General features: G+C 46.4%; 1 protein-coding gene across 1 annotated transcript; it reads left to right on the top strand.

Moving 5' to 3' along the window:
* Positions 1–3,804: 3,804 nt before the first annotated feature.
* Positions 3,805–19,142, top strand: LOC130337326 (zinc finger protein 260-like). The gene is made up of 6 exons (XM_056553943.1): positions 3,805–4,074; positions 4,883–5,062; positions 5,150–5,279; positions 8,353–8,450; positions 15,513–15,609; positions 16,370–19,142. The coding sequence occupies exons 1-6, from the start codon at positions 4,009–4,011 to the stop codon at positions 18,073–18,075; spliced, it is 2,277 nt and encodes a 758-aa protein (XP_056409918.1). The 5' UTR covers positions 3,805–4,008; the 3' UTR covers positions 18,076–19,142.
* Positions 19,143–21,347: the final 2,205 nt, after the last annotated feature.

The following is a 21,347-nucleotide window of genomic DNA, read 5'->3' as shown; positions in this document are numbered from 1 at the left end:
TGTAGGGCGTACAGGGGGCGGCAGGGTTATTGTAGGGCGTACAGGGGGCGGCAGGGTTATTGTAGGATGTACAGGGGGCGGGCGGCAGGGTTATTGTAGGGTTGTACAGGGGGGCGGCAGGGTTATTGTAGGGCGTACAGGGGGCGGCAGGGTTATTGTAGGATGTACAGGGGGCGGCAGGGTTATTGTAGGATGTACAGGGGGCGGGCGGCAGGGTTATTGTAGGGTGTACAGGGGGCGGCAGGGTTATTGAAGGGCGTACAGGGGGCGGCAGGATTATTGTAGGGCGTACAGGGGGCGGCAGGGTTATTGTAGGGGAGTACAGCGGGCAGCAGGGTTATTGTAGGATGTACAGGGGCGGCAGGGTTATTGTAGGGTTGTACTGGGGGCGTCAGGGTTATTGTAGGGCGTACAGGGGGCGGCAGGGTTATTGTAGGGCGTACAGGGGGCGGCAGGGTTATTGTAGGATGTACAGGGGGCGGCAGGGTTATTGTAGGATGTACAGGGGGCGGGCGGCAGGGTTATTGTAGGGTGTACAGGGGGCGGCAGGGTTATTGAAGGGCGTACAGGGGGCGGCAGGATTATTGTAGGGGCGTACAGGGGGCGGCAGGGTTATTGTAGGGTGTACTGGGGGCGTCAGGGTTATTGTAGGGTGTACAGGGGGCGGCAGGGTTATTGTAGGGCGTTACAGGGGGCGGCAGGGTTATTGTAGGGTGTGCAGGGGGCAGCAGGGTTATTGTAGGATGTACAGGGGGCGGCAGGGTTATTGTAGGATGTACAGGGGGCGGGCGGCAGGGTTATTGTAGGGTGTACAGGGGGCGGCAGGTTATTGAAGGGCGTACAGGGGGCGGCAGGATTATTGTAGGGCGTACAGGGGGCGGCAGGGTTATTGTAGGGGAGTACAGCGGGCAGCAGGGTTATTGTAGGATGTACAGGGGGCGGCAGGGTTATTGTAGGGTGTTACTGGGGGCGTCAGGGTTATTGTGGGGCGTACAGGGGGCGGCAGGGTTATTGTAGGGCGTACAGGGGGCGGCAGGGTTATTGTAGGATGTACAGGGGGGCGGCAGGGTTATTGTAGGATGTACAGGGGGCGGGCGGCAGGGTTATTGTAGGGCGTACAGGGGGCGGCAGGATTATTGTAGGGCGTACAGGGGGCGGCAGGGTTATTGTAGGATGTACAGGGGGCGGCAGGGTTATTGTAGGGTGTACTGGGGGCGTCAGGGTTATTGTAGGGTGTACTGGGGGCGGCAGGGTTATTGTAGGGTGTACAGGGGCGGCAGGGTTATTGTAGGGCGTACTGGGGCGGCAGGGTTATTGTAGGGCGTACTGGGGGCGGCAGGGTTATTGTAGGGCGTACAGGGGGCGGCAGGGTTATTGTAGGGCGTACAGGGGGCGGCAGGGTTATTGTAGGGCGTACAGGGGACGGCAAGGGTTATTGTAGGGCGTACAGGGGGCGGCAGGGTTATTGTAGGGCGTACAGGGGGGTGTCAGGGTTATTGTAGGGCGTACAGGGGGCGTCAGGGTTATTGTAGGGCGTACTGGGGGCGTCAGGGTTATTGTAGGGCGTACAGGGGGCGTCAGGGTTATTGTAGGGCGTACAGGGGGCGGCAGGGTTATTGTAGGGTGTACTGGGGGCGTCAGGGTTATTGTAGGGTGTACAGGGGGCGTCAGGGTTATTGTAGGGTGTACAGGGGGCGGCAGGGTTATTGTAGGGTGTACAGGGGGCGGCAGGGTTATTGTAGGGCGTACAGGGGGCGGCAGGGTTATTGTAGGATGTACAGGGGGCGGGCAGCAGGGTTATTGTAGGGCGTACAGGGGGGCGGCAGGGTTATTGTAGGGCGTACAGGGGACGGCAGGGTTATTGTAGGGCGTACAGGGGGCGGCAGGGTTATTGTAGGGCGTACAGGGGGCGGCAGAGTTATTGTAGGGTGTACAGGGGACGGCAGGGTTATTGTAGGGCGTACAGGGGGCGGCAGGGTTATTGTAGGGCGTACAGGGGGCGGCAGGGTTATTGTAGGTTGTACAGGGGCAGCAGGTTATTGTAGGGTGTACTGGGGGCGTCAGGGTTATTGTAGGGTGTACAGGGGGCGTCAGGGTTATTGTAGGGTGTACAGGGGGCGTCAGGGTTATTGTAGGGCGTACAGGGGGGCGGCAGGGTTATTGTAGGGTGTACAGGGGACGGCAGGGTTATTGTAGGGCGTACGGGGGGTGGCAGGGGGTTATTGTAGGGTGTACAGGGGCGGCAGGGTTATTGTAGGGCGTACAGGGGGCGGCAGGGTTATTGTAGGGCGTACAGGGGCGCAGGGTTATTGTAGGGCTTACAGGGGGCGGCAGGGTTATTGTAGGATGTACAGGGGGGCGGCAGGGTTATTGTAGGGCGTACAGGGGGCGGCAGGGTTATTGTAGGGCGTACAGGGGGCGGCAGGGTTATTGTAGGGCGTACAGGGGGCGGCAGGGTTATTGTAGGGTGTACAGGGGGCGGCAGGGTTATTGTAGGGCGTACAGGGGGCGGCAGGGTTATTGTAGGATGTACAGGGGGCGGCAGGGGTTATTGTAGGGCGTACAGGGGGCGGCAGGGTTATTGTAGGGCGTACAGGGGGCGGCAGGGTTATTGTAGGGTGTACAGGGGGCGGCAGGGTTATTGTAGGGTGTACAGGGGGCGGCAGGGTTGTTGTAGGGTGTACAGGGGGCGGCAGGGGTTATTGTAGGGCGTACGGGGGGTGGCAGGGTTATTGTAGGGTGTACAGGGGTAGCAGGGTTATTGTAGGATGTACAGGGGGCGGCAGGGTTATTGTAGGGCGTACAGGGGGCGGCAGGGTTATTGTAGGGCGTACAGGGGGCGGCAGGGTTATTGTAGGGCGTACAGGGGGCGGCAGGGTTATTGTAGGGTGTACAGGGGGCGGCAGGGTTATTGTAGGGCGTACAGGGGGCGGCAGGGTTATTGTAGGATGTACAGGGGGCGGCAGGGTTATTGTAGGGCGTACAGGGGGCGGCAGGGTTATTGTAGGGTGTACAGGGGGCGGCAGGGTTATTGTAGGGTGTACAGGGGGCGGCAGGGTTATTGTAGGGTGTACAGGGGCGGCAGGGTTATTGTAGGGTGTACAGGGGCGGCAGGGTTATTGTAGGGCGTACAGGGGGCGGCAGGGTTATTGTAGGGTGTACAGGGGGCGCAGGGTTATTGTAGGATGTACAGGGGGCGGCAGGGTTATTGTGGGCGTTACAGGGGGGCGGCAGGGTTATTGTAGGGCGTACAGGGGGCGGCAGGGTTATTGTAGGGCGTACAGGGGGCGGCAGGGTTATTGTAGGGTGTACAGGGGGCGGCAGGGTTATTGTAGGGCGTACAGGGGGCGGCAGGGTTATTGTAGGGCGTACAGGGGGCGGCAGGGTTATTGTAGGGCGTACAGGGGGCGGCAGGGTTATTGTAGGGTGTACAGGGGGCGGCAGGGTTATTGTAGGGTGTACAGGGGCGGCAGGGTTATTGTAGGGCGTACAGGGGGCGGCAGGGTTATTGTAGGGTGTACAGGGGGCGGCAGGGTTATTGTAGGGCGTACGGGGGGTGGCAGGGTTATTGTAGGGTGTACAGGGGGCGGGTCTTGTATATGTAAAAAAAACAGAAGAAAAACCAGACCCCTAATGGTGGACATGACTTTTGTGCTGTTCTCCTGACTCCTCCCACACATGTGAGCAGTTCACATGACCCTAGCCTGACTCCTCCCACACACATGACCAGTCACATGACCTAGCCTGACTCCTCCCACACACATGACCAGTCACATGGCCCAGTCTGACTCCTCCACACACATGAGCGGTCACATGGCCATGACATCATCACAGGTCCTTCAGCCTCCAGGATGTAACATCTTGCTCCTGGTTATTGTGGGACTTGTAGTTCTTTATACACCTGTACACAATGCACACAGGGGCTTTATAGAGGGGACAGGACGCCCCCCGAATATATCCTGAAGAGAAGGAAAACTCCAGCGCCGTATATATAGGATCTATAGAGGAATGTCACCGACCACCGAGAGGATCCTAGAGCTCAGCCTGGAGATCATCTACCTGCTGACCGGAGAGGTGAGGGATTGTGGGAAATGGTCACATGACCTCTTATCTCTAGGGATAATACAGGACATGACCGGAGAGGTGAGGGATTGTGGGAAATGGTCACATGACCTCTTATCTCTAGGGATAATACAGGACATGACCGGAGAGGTGAGGGATTGTGGGAAATGGTCACATGACCTCTTATCTCTAGGGATAATACAGGACATGACCGGAGAGGTGAGGGATTGTGGGAAATGGTCACATGACCTCTTATCTCTAGGGATAATACAGGACATGACCGGAGAGGTGAGGGATTGTGGGAAATGGTCACATGACCTCTTATCTCTAGGGATAATACAGGACATGACCGGAGAGGTGAGGGATTGTGGGAAATGGTCACATGACCTCTTATCTCTAGGGATAATACAGGACATGACCGGAGAGGTGAGGGATTGTGGGAAATGGTCACATGACCTCTTATCTCTAGGGATAATACAGGACATGACCAGAGAGGTGAGGGATTGTGGGAAATGGTCACATGACCTCTTATCTCTAGGGATAATACAGGACATGACCGGAGAGGTGAGGGATTGTGGGAAATGGTCACATGACCTCTTATCTCTATGGATAATACAGGACATGACCGGAGAGGTGAGGGATTGTGGGAAATGGTCACATGACCTCTTATCTCTAGGGATAATACAGGACATGACCGGAGAGGTGAGGGATTGTGGGAAATGGTCACATGACCTCTTATCTCTAGGGATAATACAGGACATGACCGGAGAGGTGAGGGGTCTGTATATAGGGATATTTATCGGGGTCTCTCCATACTCAGGATTACACAGTAGTGAAGAAGACATCTGGAGAGTGTGTGGCCCCCAGCAGGTCAGGAGGATGGAGCAGGGCCCGGGGCCCCATCACGGAGCCTCCACCTCCCTCACTGATACCTGAGAGGAACAACGAGCAGAAGATCCTAGAACTCACCCACAAGATGATGGAGCTGCTGACTGGAGAGGTGAGCGCTGCTGGGAATGCTGGGACATTATACAGGAACACAAGGGATGATGGGTCTGGATGATGACTGGATCATTGTGTGTGTCAGGTTCCTATAAGGTGTCAGGATGTCACTGTCTATTTCTCCATGGAGGAGTGGGAGTATATAGAAGGACACAAGGATCTGTACCAGGACATAGTCATGATGGAGGACCACCGGCCCCGAACATCACCACTGGGTAAGATATATTTATTATAGACCACCGGCCCCGAACATCACCACCGGGTAAGATATATTTATTATAGACCACCGGCCCCGAACATCACCACTGGGTAAGATATATTTATTATAGACCACCGGCCCCCAACATCACCACTGGGTAAGATATATTTATTATAGACCACCGGCCCCCAACATCACCACTGGGTAAGATATATTTATTATAGACTACCGGCCCCCAACATCACCACTGGGTAAGATATATTTATTATAGACTACCGGCCCCCAACATCACCACTGGGTAAGATATATTTATTATAGACCACCGGCCCCGAACATCACCACTGGGTAAGATATATTTATTATAGACCACTGGCCCCGAACATCACCACTGGGTAAGATATATTTATTATAGACCACCGACCCCGAACATCACCACCGGGTAAGATATATTTATTATAGACCACCGGCCCCGAACATTACCACTGGGTAAGATATATTTATTATAGACCACCGGCCCCGAACATCACCACCGGGTAAGATATATTTATTATAGACCACCGGCCCCCAACATCACCACTGGGTAAGATATATTTATTATAGACCACCGGCCCCGAACATCACCACTGGGTAAGATATATTTATTATAGACCACCGGCCCCGAACATCACCACTGGGTAAGATATATTTATTATAGACCACCGGCCCCCAACATCACCACCGGGTAAGATATATTTATTATAGACCACCGGCCCCGAACATCACCACTGGGTAAGATATATTTATTATAGACCACCGGCCCCGAACATCACCACTGGGTAAGATATATTTATTATAGACCACCGGCCCCGAACATCACCACTGGGTAAGATATATTTATTATAGACCACCGGCCCCCAACATCACCACTGGGTAAGATATATTTATTATAGACCAGCGGCCCCCAACATCACCACCGGGTAAGATATATTTATTATACACCACCGGCCCCCAACATCACCACTGGGTAAGATATATTTATTATAGACCACCAGCCCCGAACATCACCACCGGGTAAGATATATTTATTATAGACCACCGGCCCCGAACATCACCACTGGGTAAGATATATTTATTATAGACCACTGGCCCCCAACATCACCACTGGGTAAGATATATTTATTATAGACCACTGGCCCCCAACATCACCACCGGGTAAGATATATTTATTATAGATCACCGGCCCCCAACATCACCACCGGGTAAGATATATTTATTATAGACCACCGGCCCCCAACACCACCACTGGGTAAGATATATTTATTATTGACCACCGGCCCCGAACATCACCACTGGGTAAGATATATTTATTATAGACCACCGGCCCCCAACATCACCACTGGGTAAGATATATTTATTATAGACCACCGGCCCCGAACATCACCACCGGGTAAGATATATTTATTATACACCACCGGCCCCCAACATCACCACTGGGTAAGATATATTTATTATAGACCACCGGCCCCGAACATCACCACTGGGTAAGATATATTTATTATAGACCACCGGCCCCGAACATCACCACTGGGTAAGATATATTTATTATAGACCACCGGCCCCGAACATCACCACTGGGTAAGATATATTTATTATAGACCAGCGGCCCCCAACATCACCACCGGGTAAGATATATTTATTATACACCACCGGCCCCCAACATCACCACTGGGTAAGATATATTTATTATAGACCACCAGCCCCGAACATCACCACCGGGTAAGATATATTTATTATAGACCACCGGCCCCGAACATCACCACTGGGTAAGATATATTTATTATAGACCACTGGCCCCCAACATCACCACTGGGTAAGATATATTTATTATAGACCACTGGCCCCCAACATCACCACCGGGTAAGATATATTTATTATAGACCACCGGCCCCCAACATCACCACTGGGTAAGATATATTTATTATAGACCACCGGCCCCGAACATCACCACTGGGTAAGATATATTTATTATAGACCACCGGCCCCGAACATCACCACTGGGTAAGATATATTTATTATAGACCACCGGCCCCCAACATCACCACCGGGTAAGATATATTTATTATAGACCACCGGCCCCGAACATCACCACTGGGTAAGATATATTTATTATAGACCACCGGCCCCGAACATCACCACTGGGTAAGATATATTTATTATAGACCACCGGCCCCGAACATCACCACTGGGTAAGATATATTTATTATAGACCACCGGCCCCCAACATCACCACTGGGTAAGATATATTTATTATAGACCAGCGGCCCCCAACATCACCACCGGGTAAGATATATTTATTATACACCACCGGCCCCCAACATCACCACTGGGTAAGATATATTTATTATAGACCACCAGCCCCGAACATCACCACCGGGTAAGATATATTTATTATAGACCACCGGCCCCGAACATCACCACTGGGTAAGATATATTTATTATAGACCACTGGCCCCCAACATCACCACTGGGTAAGATATATTTATTATAGACCACTGGCCCCCAACATCACCACCGGGTAAGATATATTTATTATAGACCACCGGCCCCCAACATCACCACCGGGTAAGATATATTTATTATAGACCACCGGCCCCCAACACCACCACTGGGTAAGATATATTTATTATAGACCACCGGCCCCGAACATCACCACTGGGTAAGATATATTTATTATAGACCACCGGCCCCCAACATCACCACTGGGTAAGATATATTTATTATAGACCACCGGCCCCGAACATCACCACCGGGTAAGATATATTTATTATACACCACCGGCCCCCAACATCACCACTGGGTAAGATATATTTATTATAGACCACCGGCCCCGAACATCACCACTGGGTAAGATATATTTATTATAGACCACCGGCCCCGAACATCACCACTGGGTAAGATATATTTATTATAGACCACCGGCCCCGAACATCACCACTGGGTAAGAGGAGACTCTCATTGATGGTAAAGGAGAGAGCAGTATTGGAGGCCCCTAGATCCCCCATCATCTGATCATCTACACAAAGTATTCAATCACTGTGTGTCTCCTACAGATGGATCCAGGAAGAGGAACCCATCAGAGAGATGTCCTGCTCCTCTGGATTCCCAGAACTGTCCGGGGGGAGATGAGAATGTCCTACAGGATGATCAGGTAGATGGAGAGGACAATGTCCTACAGGATGATCAGGTAGAGAGGACAATGTCCTACAGGATGATCAGGTAGATGGAGAGGATAATGTCCTACAGGATGATCAGGTAGATGGAGAGGACAATGTCCTACAGGATGATCAGGTAGATGGAGAGGACAATGTGATACAGGATGATCAGGTAGATGGAGAGGACAATGTCCTACAGGATGATCAGGTAGATGGAGATGACAATGTCCTACAGGATGATCAGGTAGAGAGGACAATTTCCTACAGGATGATCAGGTAGATGGAGAGGACAATGTCCTACAGGATGATCAGGTAGATGGAGAGGACAATGTCCTACAGGATGATCAGGTAGATGGAGAGGACAATGTCCTACAGGATGATCAGGTAGATGGAGAGGACAGTGTCCTACAGGATGATCAGGTAGATGGAGAGGACAATGTCCTACAGGATGATCAGGTAGAGAGGACAATTTCCTACAGGATGAACAAGGAGAGAGGACAATGTCCTACAGGATGATCAGGTAAATGGAGAGGACAATGTCCTACAGGATGATCAGGTAGATGGAGAGGACAATGTCCTACAGGATGATCAGGTAGATGGAGAGGACAATGTCCTACAGGATGATCAGGTAGAGAGGACAATTTCCTACAGGATGAACAAGGAGAGAGGACAATGTCCTACAGGATGATCAGGTAGATGGAGAGGACAATGTCCTACAGGATGATCAGGTAAATGGAGAGGACAATGTCCTACAGGATGATCAGGTAGATGGAGAGGACAATGTCCTACAGGATGATCAGGTAAATGGAGGACTGGTGGAGGTCACTTACCTTGCTCTGTCCTGTCTGATTGTTGCTCTGTCACTGTAGGCAGACTGTAGTAATAGAATGCTGATAACACTGATCACTATGGCAGTCTGTAGTAATAGAATGCTGATTACACTCATCACTATGGCAGGCTGTAGTAATAGAGCACTGATCACTGGCAGGATGTAGTAATAGAGCACTGATAACACTGATCACTACGGCAGGATGTAGTAATAGAGCACTGACAACACTGATCACTATGGCAGGATGTAGTAATAGAGCGCAGATTACACTGATCACTATGGCAGGCTGTAGTCATAGAGCACTGATAACACTGATCACTATGGCAGGGTGTAGTAATATAGAGCTGATTACAATGATCACTATGGCAGTATGTAGTAATAGAATGCTGATTACACTGATTACTATGGCAGACTGTAGTAATAGAAAGCTGATTACACTGATCACTATGGCAGGCTGTAGTAATAGTGAGCTATTTACACTGATCACTATGGCAGGATGTAGTAATAGAGCACTGATAACACTGATCACTATGGCAGACTGTAGTAATAGAAAGCCTATTACACTGATCACTATGGCCGGATGTAGTAATAGAGTGCTGATTACACTGATCACTATGGCAGGATGTAGTAATAGAGTGCTGATTACACTGATCACTATGGCAGGCTGTAGTAATAGAGCACTGATTACACTGATCACTATGGCAGGATGTAGTAATAGAGCGCAGATTACACTGATCACTGTAGGCAGGATGTAGTAAGAGTGCTGATAACACTGATCATTATAGCAGGCTGTAGTAATAGAGCACTGATAACACTGATCACTATGGCAGGCTGTAGTAATAGAGTGCTGATTACACGGATCACTGTAGGCAGGATGTAGTAATAGAGCCCTGATAACACTGATCACTATGGCAGGCTGAAGTAATAGAGCGCCAATAACACTGATCTCTATGGCAGGATGTAGTAATAGAGCACCAATAACACTGATCACTATGGCAGGATGTAGTAATAGAGTGTTGATAACAATGATCACTATGGCAGGCTGTAGTAATAGAATGCTGATTACATTGATTACTATGGCAGGCTGTAGTAATAGAAAGCTGATTACACTGATCACTATGGCAGGCTGTAGTAATAGAGCACTGATAACACTGATCACTATGGCAGGCTGTAGTAATAGAGCACTGATTACACTGATCACTATGGCAGGCTGTAGTAATAGAGCATTGATTATATTGATCACTATGGCAGGATGTAGTAATAGAGCATTGATTACACTGATCACTATGGAAGGCTGTAGTAATAGAGCACTGATAACACTGATCACTATGGAAGGCTGTAGTAATAGAGTGCTGATTACACTGATTACTATGGCAGGATGTAGTAATATAGAGCTGATTACACTGATCACTGTAGCAGGCTGTAGTAATGGAGGGCTGATAACACTGATCACTATGGCAGGCTTTAGTAATAGAGCACTGATAACACTGATCACTATGCCAGGCTGTAGTAATAGTGTGCTACACTGATCACTATGGCAGGCTGTAGTAATAGAGCGCTGATAATACTGATCACTATGGCAGGCTGTAGTAATAAAGCGCTGATAACACTGATCACTATGGCAGGCTGTAGTAATAGAGCGCTGATAACACTGATCACTATGGCAGGCTGTGGTAATAGAGCGCTGATTACACTGATCACTATGGCAGGCTGTAGTAATAGAGCAATGATTATACTGATCACTATGGCAGGCTGTAGTAATAGAGCAATGATTATACTGATCACTATGGCAGGCTGTAGTAATAGAGCATTGATAACACTGATCACTATGGCAGGATGTAGTAATAGAGCGCTGATAACACTGACCACTATGGCAGGATGTAGTAATAGAGCACCAATAACACTGATCACTATGGCAGAATGTAGTAATAGAGTGCTGATTACACTGACCACTATGGCAGGATGTAGTAATAGAATGCTGATTACTATGGCAGGCTATAGTAATATAGAGCTGATTACACTGATCACTGTAGCAGGCTGTAGTAATGGAGGGCTGATAACACTGATCACTATGGCAGGCTGTAGTAATAGAGCGCTGATAACACTGATCACTATGGCAGGCTGTGGTAATAGAGCACTGATAACACTGATCACTATGGCAGGCTGTAGTAATAGAGCGCTGATAACACTGATCACTATGGCAGGCTGTAGTAATAGAGCGCTGATAACACTGATCACTATGGCAGGCTGTAGTAATAGAGCACCAATAACACTGATCACTATGGCAGGATGTAGTAATAGAGTGCTGATTACACTGATTACTATGGCAGGCTATAGTAATATAGAGCTGATTACACTGATCACTGTAGCAGGCTGTAGTAATGGAGGGCTGATAACACTGATCACTATGGCAGGCTGTAGTAATAGAGCACTGATAACACTGATCACTATGGCAGGCTGTAGTAATAGAGCACTGATAACACTGATCACTATGGCAGGCTGTAGTAATAGAGCACTGATAACACTGATCACTATGGCAGGCTGTAGTAATAGAGCGCTGATAACACTGATCACTATGGCAGGCTGTAATAATAGAGTGCTGATAACACTGATCACTATGGCAGGCTGTAGTAATAGAGCACCGATAACACTGATCACTATGGCAGGCAGTAGTAATAGAGCACTGATTACACTGATCACTATGGCAGGCAGTAGTAATAGAGCACTGATAACACTGATCACTATGGCAGGCTGTAGTAATAGAGCACTGATAACACTGATCACTATGCCAGGCTGTAGTAATAGTGTGCTACACTGATCACTATGGCAGGCTGTAGTAATAGAGCACTGATAACACTGATCACTATGGCAGGCTTTAGTAATAGAGCGCTGATAATACTGATCACTATGGCAGGCTGTAGTAATAGAGCGCTGATAATACTGATCACTATGGCAGGCTGTAGTAATAGAGCGCTGATAACACTGATCACTATGGCAGGCTGTAGTAATAGAGCGCTGATAACACTGATCACTATGGCAGGCTGTGGTAATAGAGCACTGATAACACTGTTCACTATGGCAGGCTGTAGTAATAGAGCGCTGATTACACTGATCACTATGGCAGGCTGTAGTAATAGAGCATTGATTATACTGATCACTATGGCAGGATGTAGTAATAGAGCACTGATCACTATGGAAGGCTGTAGTAATAGAGCACTGATAACACTGATCACTATGGCAGGCTGTAGTAATAGAGCATTGATTTTACTGATCACTATGGCAGGCTGTAGTAATAGAGCACTGATCACTGGCAGGATGTAGTAATAGTGCACTGATAACACTGATCACTATGGCAGGATGTAGTAATAGAGCACTGATAACACTGATCACTATGGCAGGATGTAGTAATAGAGCGCTGATTACACTGACCACTATGGCAGGATGTAGTAATAGAGCACCAATAACACTGATCACTATGGCAGGCTGTAGTAATAGAGCACTGATTACACTGACCACTATGGCAGGATGTAGTAATAGAATGCTGATTACACTGATTACTATGGCAGGCTATAGTAATATAGAGCTGATTACACTGATCACTGTAGCAGGCTGTAGTAATGGAGGGCTGATAACACTGATCACTATGGAAGGCTGTAGTAATAGAGCGCTGATAACACTGATCACTATGGCAGGCTGTGGTAATAGAGCACTGATAACACTGATCACTATGGCAGGCTGTAATAATAGAGCACCAATAACACTGATCACTATGGCAGGCAGTAGTAATAGAGCACCGATAACACTGATCACTATGCCAGGCTGTAGTAATAGAGCACTGATTACACTGATCACTATGGCAGGCTGTAGTAATAGAGCGCTGATAACACTGATCACTATGACAGGCAGTAGTAATAGAGCACTGATAACACTGATCACTATGACAGGCAGTAGTAATAGAGCACTGATAACACTGATCACTATGGCAGGCTGTAGTAATAGAGCATTGATTGACCATATTTGCTGTCGCCCTTTGTAATGTAGAAATATACAACATTCCTGTATTGTGTATTATTGGTCACTTCATATATTAGAAAAATAAATAAAAAGCGACGAAAAAGTCCAAAAAAAGGAAAAATGGTCCTGATAAAAACTACAGATCACGGTGCAAAAAAAGTCCCTCGTACATCGCCGTATACGGAATAATAAGAACTATCGGTTCAGATGAGTTTTAAGCATAATAAGTTTTTTCCAAAAAGTAAATTGTTTTTTAAATAGGAAGAATAAAGATCAGGGTCATATACACAAAAAGGGGGGGGGGGGGTCCAATGTCACCCCATAAATAGTTTATTTTGGGAGGTTTCATGGTAGATTTTGTGGTGAATGATAGAAAGTACAATGGGTGGCGCAAAAAACAATTAATCTTGTTCTGAGGGGGAATAGAAATCGTTCTGATTATTAGGAGAGTAGAAAAAAAAAATCCTGATGTCCTTAAGGGGTTAATGTATGTCAGAAGAAAAGAAGCCCCATATATAACTCTATATAATCCCTTACAGCAAATATCTCCAGCCCCTCCACACCTCTCACAGTAAAGAGGGGATGTACACAGGGCCCCCATTAGGTTAGGTAGGGTCCTCATTGGGTTAGGTAGGACCCTCATTTGGTTAGGTAGGGCCACCATTAGGTTAGGTAGGGCCACCATTAGTTTAGGTAGGACCCCCATTAGGTTCGGTAGGGCCCCTATTGGGCTAGGTAGGGCCCCCGTTAGGTAGGGTCCCCATTAGGTTAGGTAGGGCCCCCATTTGGTTAGGTAGGACCCTCATTTGGTTAGGTAGGGCCACCATTAGGTTAGGTAGGGCCACCATTAGTTTAGGTAGGACCCCCATTAGGTTCGGTAGGGCCCCCGTTAGGTAGGGTCCCCATTAGGTTAGGTAGGACCCCCATTTGGTAAGGTAGCCCCATTAGGTTAGGTAGAGCCCCTATTAGGTTAGGTAGCCTCCATTATGTTAGGTAGGGCCCCCATTAGGTTAGTTAAGGCCCCCATTAGGTTAGTTAGGGCCCCCATTAGGGTAGTTAGGGCTCCAATTAGGTTAGGTAGGCCCCCATTAGGTTAGGTAAGGCCCCAATTGGGTTATGTAGGCCCCCATTAGGTTAGTTAGGGCCCCCATTAGGTTAGGTAGGGCCACAATTAGGTTAGGTAGGGCCCCCATTAGGTTAGTTAGGGCCCCCATTAGGTTAGTTAGGTCCCTCATTAGGTTAGGTAGGGCCCCCATTAGGTTAGGTAGGGCCCCAATTAGGTTAGGTAGGCCCCCATTAGGTTAGGTAGGGCCCCTATTAGGTTAGGCAGCCTCCATAAGGCTAGGTAGGGCCCCCATTAGGTTAGGTAGGGCCACCATAAGGTTAGGTAGGGCCCCATTTAGGTTAGGTAGGGCCCCATTTAGGTTAGGTAGGGCCCCCATTAGGGTAGGTAGGGCCCCCATTAGGTTAGGTAGGGCCCCCATTAGGTAGGACCCCATTAGGTAAGGTAGCCCCATTAGGTAAGGTAGCCCCATTAGGTTAGGTAGAGCCCCCATTAGGTTAGGTAGGGCCCCCATTAGGTTAGGTAGGGCCCCTATAAGGTTAGGTAGGGCCCCTATTAGGTTAGACAGCCTCCATTAGGCTAGGTAGGGCCCCCATTAGGCTAGGTAGGGCCCCCATTAGGCTAGGTAGGGCCCCATTTAGGTTAGGTAGGGCCCCCATTAGGTTAGGTAGAGCCCCCATTAGGTTAGGTAGAGCCCCCATTAGGTTAGGTAGAGCCCCCATTAGGTTAGGTAGAGCCCCCATTAGGTTAGGTAAGGCCCCCATTAGGTTAGGTAGGACCCCCTATTAGGTTAGGTAGGACCCCCTATTAGGTTAGGTAGGACCCCCTATTAGGTTAGGTAGGACCCCCTATTAGGTTAGGTAGGACCCCCTATTAGGTTAGGTAGGGCCCCCATTAGGTTAGGTAGGGGCCCTATTAGGTTAGTTAGCCCCCATTAGGTAAGGTAGGGCACCCATTAGGTTAGGTAGGACCCCCATTAGGTTAGGTGGCCCCCATTATGTTAGGTAGGGCCCCCATTAGGTAGTCAGGATAACTGCGGATAATTTGGTTAAGTTTAGGTGGTGTTGACCATCCTGGGGGCAGGATAGCCGCAGCACGGTGTAATATGAGGGCACCAGAGCCTTGGATTACAGATCTTATCATCTCCTCCAGGGTGAGAAAAGGACGGATAATAATGGAGGAATAATGAAGCCTGAGAGAAGGAGAGATCAGCGGGGGGAGGAGAAGATCCCTACAGACATCCCTCCAGGTAATATATATGTGGACCCCCACAGTAAAGGGGTTCTTTAGGAAGAACAAAAAAAACAGTGCCCCCCTGTCCTCAGGTTGTGTGTGTTATCGCAGCACAGATTCACTGAAGTGGATGAAGCTGAGTTGTAATACCACACACAACCTGAGGACAGGGGGTGCTGTCTCCATAACCTCTAAATGTTTCTGTAGAAGGAAGATGCTGAGATGTTTCTTTTCCCTTTTCATAGTTAATTTCTATTGTTTTTCCTCATATTAATAAATCTGCATGACACGCGCCAATGTGACCCAAATAACCAATCAATCAGGTTCCCAGTTATTTGACCTCTATAAGTGACGGATCAAAGGGGGGGGGGGTAGACGTAAAGAAGGGAAAATGTAACAAATGGGATTGTGGGAAAAGAAAATGTCGGCACACGAATAATAAATAGAGTGAAATACACCCCCCCCCCCATAAATGTGAGCCCCCCCCACAGTCCGAGGACATTAGAGACCACAGCTGTTTCAAAACTACAACTCTCAGCATGCCCGGACAGCCAAAGGCTGTCCGGTCATGCTGGGAGTTGTAGTTTTGCAACAGCTGGAGGCAGCCTGGTTGGGAAACACTAATTTAACCTTTCTCTTCCATATCACTAAAGGTTTTGGACAAGATTTACTCTAGTGTCAGGAAAATTGTGGCGCACAAATAAAAAGTGGCGCATTGCATCCTGTCAGGTGCAATCTATCCTTTCAGATAAAAGGATTTTCTGTATTTCCTATAGATAACAAGAAGACGAAGGGAAAACGACACAAGAACCTTCCGCATGGAGGACACAAGAGCGGAGATCTGTCCTCTCATCCTTCTCCTCGTAGATCGGATAGAATTACAGATCATGGCCCGCCTGAACCATTTCTCAATTCAGAGTTGGAGAAAAAATTGACACAGAAAAATTATCTTATTCAGGGGAAGTTGATGGACACTTCACTTCAGTCGGCTGAATGTGGGAAACGTGTTACCCGGAAATCAAATCTTGGCCATCAACAGAGAATTCACAAAGGAACAACGCAATTTTCCTGCTCTAATTGTGGAAATCGCTTTGCCAGTAAATTAAATCTTGTTAAACATCAAAAAATTCACAAGGGAAAGAAGCGGATTACATGTTCTGAATGTGGGAAAGTGTTTACTGACAAACTAAGACTTCTTCACCATCAGACAGTTCACACTGAAGAGAAGAAATTTTCATGTTCTAATATTTTTACCAAGAAGTATGATCTTAGGAGACATCAGAAAACTCACTCAGAGATGAAGTTTTCATGTTCAGAATGTGGGAAATGTATGACAGACAAAACAAAATTAGAACAACATCAAAAACTTCACTTGAGAAATAAGTCATTTGCCGTTTCAGACTGTAAGAAACATTTTGCCAAGAAGGTAGAACTTGTTAAACATCAGAGAAACCACAAAGGTCAGAAGTCATTTTCTTGCTCAGAATGTGGGGAAAGGTTTAGTCAGGAGTCATATCTTGTTGAGCATCAGAAAAGTCACTCCAAGGAAAAACCATTTTCATGTTCAGAATGTGGGAAATGTTTTGCCCAGATGCCAAATCTTATCGCACATCTAAGACTTCATACTAGGGAAAAGCTGTTTAAATGTTTGGATTGTGACAAAAGATTTACCCAGAAAGTAGGACTTATTGTGCATCAAAGAACTCACACTGGAGAAAAACCATATTCATGTCCTGAATGTGGGAAATGTTTTTCCCAGAAATCAGGTCTTATAGCACACCAGAGGATTCATACTGGTGAGAAGCCATATTTCTGTTCAAAATGTGGAAAGGGTTTTGCCCAGAAGGCAGGTCTTCTTTCACATCAGAGACTTCACACAGGGGGGAAGACCTTTTCCTGTTCAGAATGTGAAGAGGTTTTTCCTAATAAATCAGAACTGGTTTCTCATCACAGAAGTCATAAAGGAGACAATCCATTTTCATGTTCAGAATGTGGGAAATATTTTAGTCAGAAATCAGATCTTGATGAACATCAGAGCTGTCACTCGCAGGATAAGGGATTTACATGCTCAGATTGTGGGAAAGATTTTGCACTGAAAGCAGGACTTATCACACATCAGAGAACTCACAGTGGGGAAAAACCATATTCATGTTCAGAATGTGGGAAAAGGTTTGCCCAGAAATCAGGACTTATTACACATGAGAGGACTCACAGCGGAGAGAAACCATATTCATGTTCGGAATGTGGGAAAAGGTTTGCCCAGAAAGCAGGCCTTCTTTTTCACAAAAGGACTCACACGGGGGAGAAGCCATTTTCATGTTCAGAATGTGGGAAGGGATTTGCCCAGAAAGCAGGTCTTATGGCGCATCAAAGAATTCACACTGGGGAGATGCCATTTACATGTTCAGAATGTGGGAAATGTTTTAGACAAAAATCCCACCTTGTTAAACATGAAAGAACTCACACAGGGGATATGTCCTAGTAATGTCTGGAATGTAGAAAATGTTTTGCCCAGAAAGCAGATCTCACTGGACATAAGGCCTTGTTCACACTAAGGAATATCTCCTGTGGATCCACAAATCAAATCTGCCGAAGATCCTCTGAGGACCTCACAGCAGAATCCCTTCAGATCAATGGCGTCTGCTACAAGCATAGTCCTTTCTGACATTCCGTAGTGTGAACAGGGCCTAAGAAGTCTTTTTCTATGCTGTTCTCCTGTAAGGTATTAACCCCATATTGTCCCCTTATACGCTCTTGTGCGCTCAGGTCTTCTTATCACACGATGGCTCTGCAATAAAGATACCCAGATATTGTACATAGATGTATGAAGAGCAGAACCAGAGAAACCGAGTGTATTGTTTGCCATATGTAAAGTCAAACCTGTGTGCACTTACCCCAACCCGGGTTTCGCTAAGAGGAGCTACATCAGGGGGTATGGCTGTTTTTCATACATTTATGTACTCTCTGGGTTTTATCGTTTGTTCTGCTGCTGCTTACATGTTTCCTTATTATCCAGTTTTTAGCACATTCTATATTCCTTTTATACCATGAGAAGCCATTCTTCCGTTTTTCCTTGGTGCATTGTGCATTGGTGTATTGTATGTGCAGACTTTTTGGTGTTACAGTATGACATGTTAAAAGTAAAAGTTATAAAAAGAAAATGGATTTTAATAAAAAAAATTAAGTGCAAGAAAAATTGAATAAATGCCTCTTTCCAAAAAAAGCCCTATATTATCAAAAATAACAAAAGTAAACTAAAAACTTTACACATAATAGACATTGCCACCTTCGGAACGACTTGTAATGATAATGTTATGTATCCCGTGCAGGAAATGCCATATAAAAACAAAAAAAGAACAAGAAACACAAATTTTAGTCCAAAAGGTGAAATAAAATTATCAAAAGAAAAAATGTAGCGCAAAAGACGTTACCTATTAAAAGTGCAGCATAAAAAATGCAGCTCGTCCCACAAACAATGATGGGGTCGGACGAAAAATAAGGTTTAGGCTGTCAGAACATGGCAACAAAAAAAAGAGGAAAAAAAGAACATAAAAAGCCACAAATATAATTGTACCGTACTGAATAATAATTGGTTATCGCCATAATCGTACAGTACAGAATAATTATATAAATTGGATATCACCATAATCGTACCGTACAGAATAATAATATAAATTGGGTATCACCATAATCGTACTGTACAGAATAATAATATAAATTGGGTATCACCATAATCGTACTGTACAGAATAATAATTATATAAATTGGGAATCACTATAATCGTACCGTACAGAATAATTATATAAATTGGATATCACCATAATCGTACCGTACAGAATAATAATTATATAAATTGGATATCACCATAATCGTACTGTACAGAATAATAATATAAATTGGGTATCACCATAATCGTACCGTACAGAATAATAATATAAATTGGGTATCACCATAATCGTACTGTACAGAATAATAAAGGTATAAATTGGATATCACCATAATCGTACTGTACAGAATAATAAAGATATAAATTGGATATCACCATAATCGTACTGTACAGAATAATAATATAAATTGGGTATCACCATAATCGTACTGTACAGAATAATAAAGATATAAATTGGGTATCACCATAATCGTACTGTACAGAATAATAAAGATATAAATTGGATATCACCATAATCGTACTGTACAGAATAATAATATAAATTGGGTATCACCATAATCGTACTGTACAGAATAATAAAGATATAAATTGGATATCACCATAATCGTACTGTACAGAATAATAATATAAATTGGGTATCACCATAATCGTACCGTACAGAATAATAAATATATAAATTGGGTATCACCATAATCGTACCGTACAGAATAATGATATAAATTGGGTATCACCATAATCGTACCGTACAGAATAATAATATAAATTGGGTATCACCATAATCGTACTGTACAGAATAATAAAGATATAAATTGGGTATCACCATAATCGTACAGTACAGAATAATAATTATATAAATTGGATATCACCATAATCGTACTGTACAGAATAATAATTATATAAATTGGATATCACCATAATCGTACTGTACAGAATAATAATATAAATTGGGTATCACCATAATCGTACTGTACAGAATAATAAAGATGTAAATTGGATATCACCATAATCGTACTGTACAGAATAATCATTATATAAATTGGATATCACCATAATCGTATTGTACAGAATAATAAAGATATAAATTGGATATCACCATAATCGTACTGTACAGAATAATAAAGATATAAATTGGATATCACCATAATCGTACTGTACAGAATAATAATTATATACCGTATATACTCGAGTATAAGCCGACCCGAGTATAAGCCGAGACCCCTAATTTCAACCCAAAATCCCAGGAAAAGTTATTGACTCGAGTATAAGCCTAGGGTGGGAAATACCTCATCCCCCCCTGTCATCATCCAGACCCGTCATTAACATCCTCATCATCCCCTTGTCATCATCCCACACATCCCCCCCTTCATCATCCCCTTGTCATCATCCCACACATCCCCCCTTCATCATCCCCTTGTCATCATCCCACACATCCCCTTATCCCACACATCCCCCCTTCATCATCCCCTTGTCATCATCCCACACATCCCCCCTTCATCATCCCCTTGTCATCATCCCACACATCCCCTTATCATCCCACACATCCCCCCTTCATCATCCCCTTGTCATCATCCCACACATCCCCTTATCATCCCACACATCCCCCCTTCATCATCCCCTTGTAATCATCCCACACCCCCCCCTTCATCATCCCCCCCCCCCCCCTTCATCATCCTCTTCTCATCATTCGCCCTCAGTGGTCTTCAACCTGCGGACCTCCAGAGGTTTCAAAACTACAACTCCCAGCAAGCCCGGGCAGCCATCGGCTGTCCGGGCTTGCTGGGAGTTGTAGTTTTGAAACCTCCGGAGGTCCGCAGGTTGAAGACCACTGCGGCCTTCAACATGCGGACCTCCAGAGGTTTCAAAACTACAACTCCCAGCAAGCCCGGGCAGCCATCGGCTGTCCGGGCTTGCTGGGAGTTGTAGTTTTGAAACCTCCGGAGGTCCGCAGGTTGAAGACCACTGCGGCCTTCAACATCATCCAGCCCCCTCTCACCCCCTTTAGTTCTGAGTACTCACCTCCGCTCGGCGCTGGTCTGGTCCTGCAGGGCTGTCCGGTAAGGAGGTGGTCCGGTGAGGAGGTGGTCCGG

This window comes from Hyla sarda, unplaced genomic scaffold (assembly GCF_029499605.1).
Source record: "Hyla sarda isolate aHylSar1 unplaced genomic scaffold, aHylSar1.hap1 scaffold_494, whole genome shotgun sequence".
In the NCBI taxonomy this organism is placed as follows: Eukaryota; Metazoa; Chordata; class Amphibia; order Anura; family Hylidae; genus Hyla; species Hyla sarda.
This window is presented reverse-complemented; position numbering and strand designations above follow the sequence as displayed.

Excerpts from the sequence above, each read along its gene's own strand:
- LOC130337326 (XM_056553943.1), top strand. The coding sequence starts at position 4,009 with ATGTCACCGACCACCGAGAGGATCCTAGAGCTCAGCCTGGAGATCATC. Across the intron at positions 4,075-4,882 it reads TCTACCTGCTGACCGGAGAG|GATTACACAGTAGTGAAGAA; the intron begins GTGAGGGATTGT and ends CTCCATACTCAG. Across the intron at positions 15,610-16,369 it reads CCCTACAGACATCCCTCCAG|ATAACAAGAAGACGAAGGGA; the intron begins GTAATATATATG and ends TATTTCCTATAG.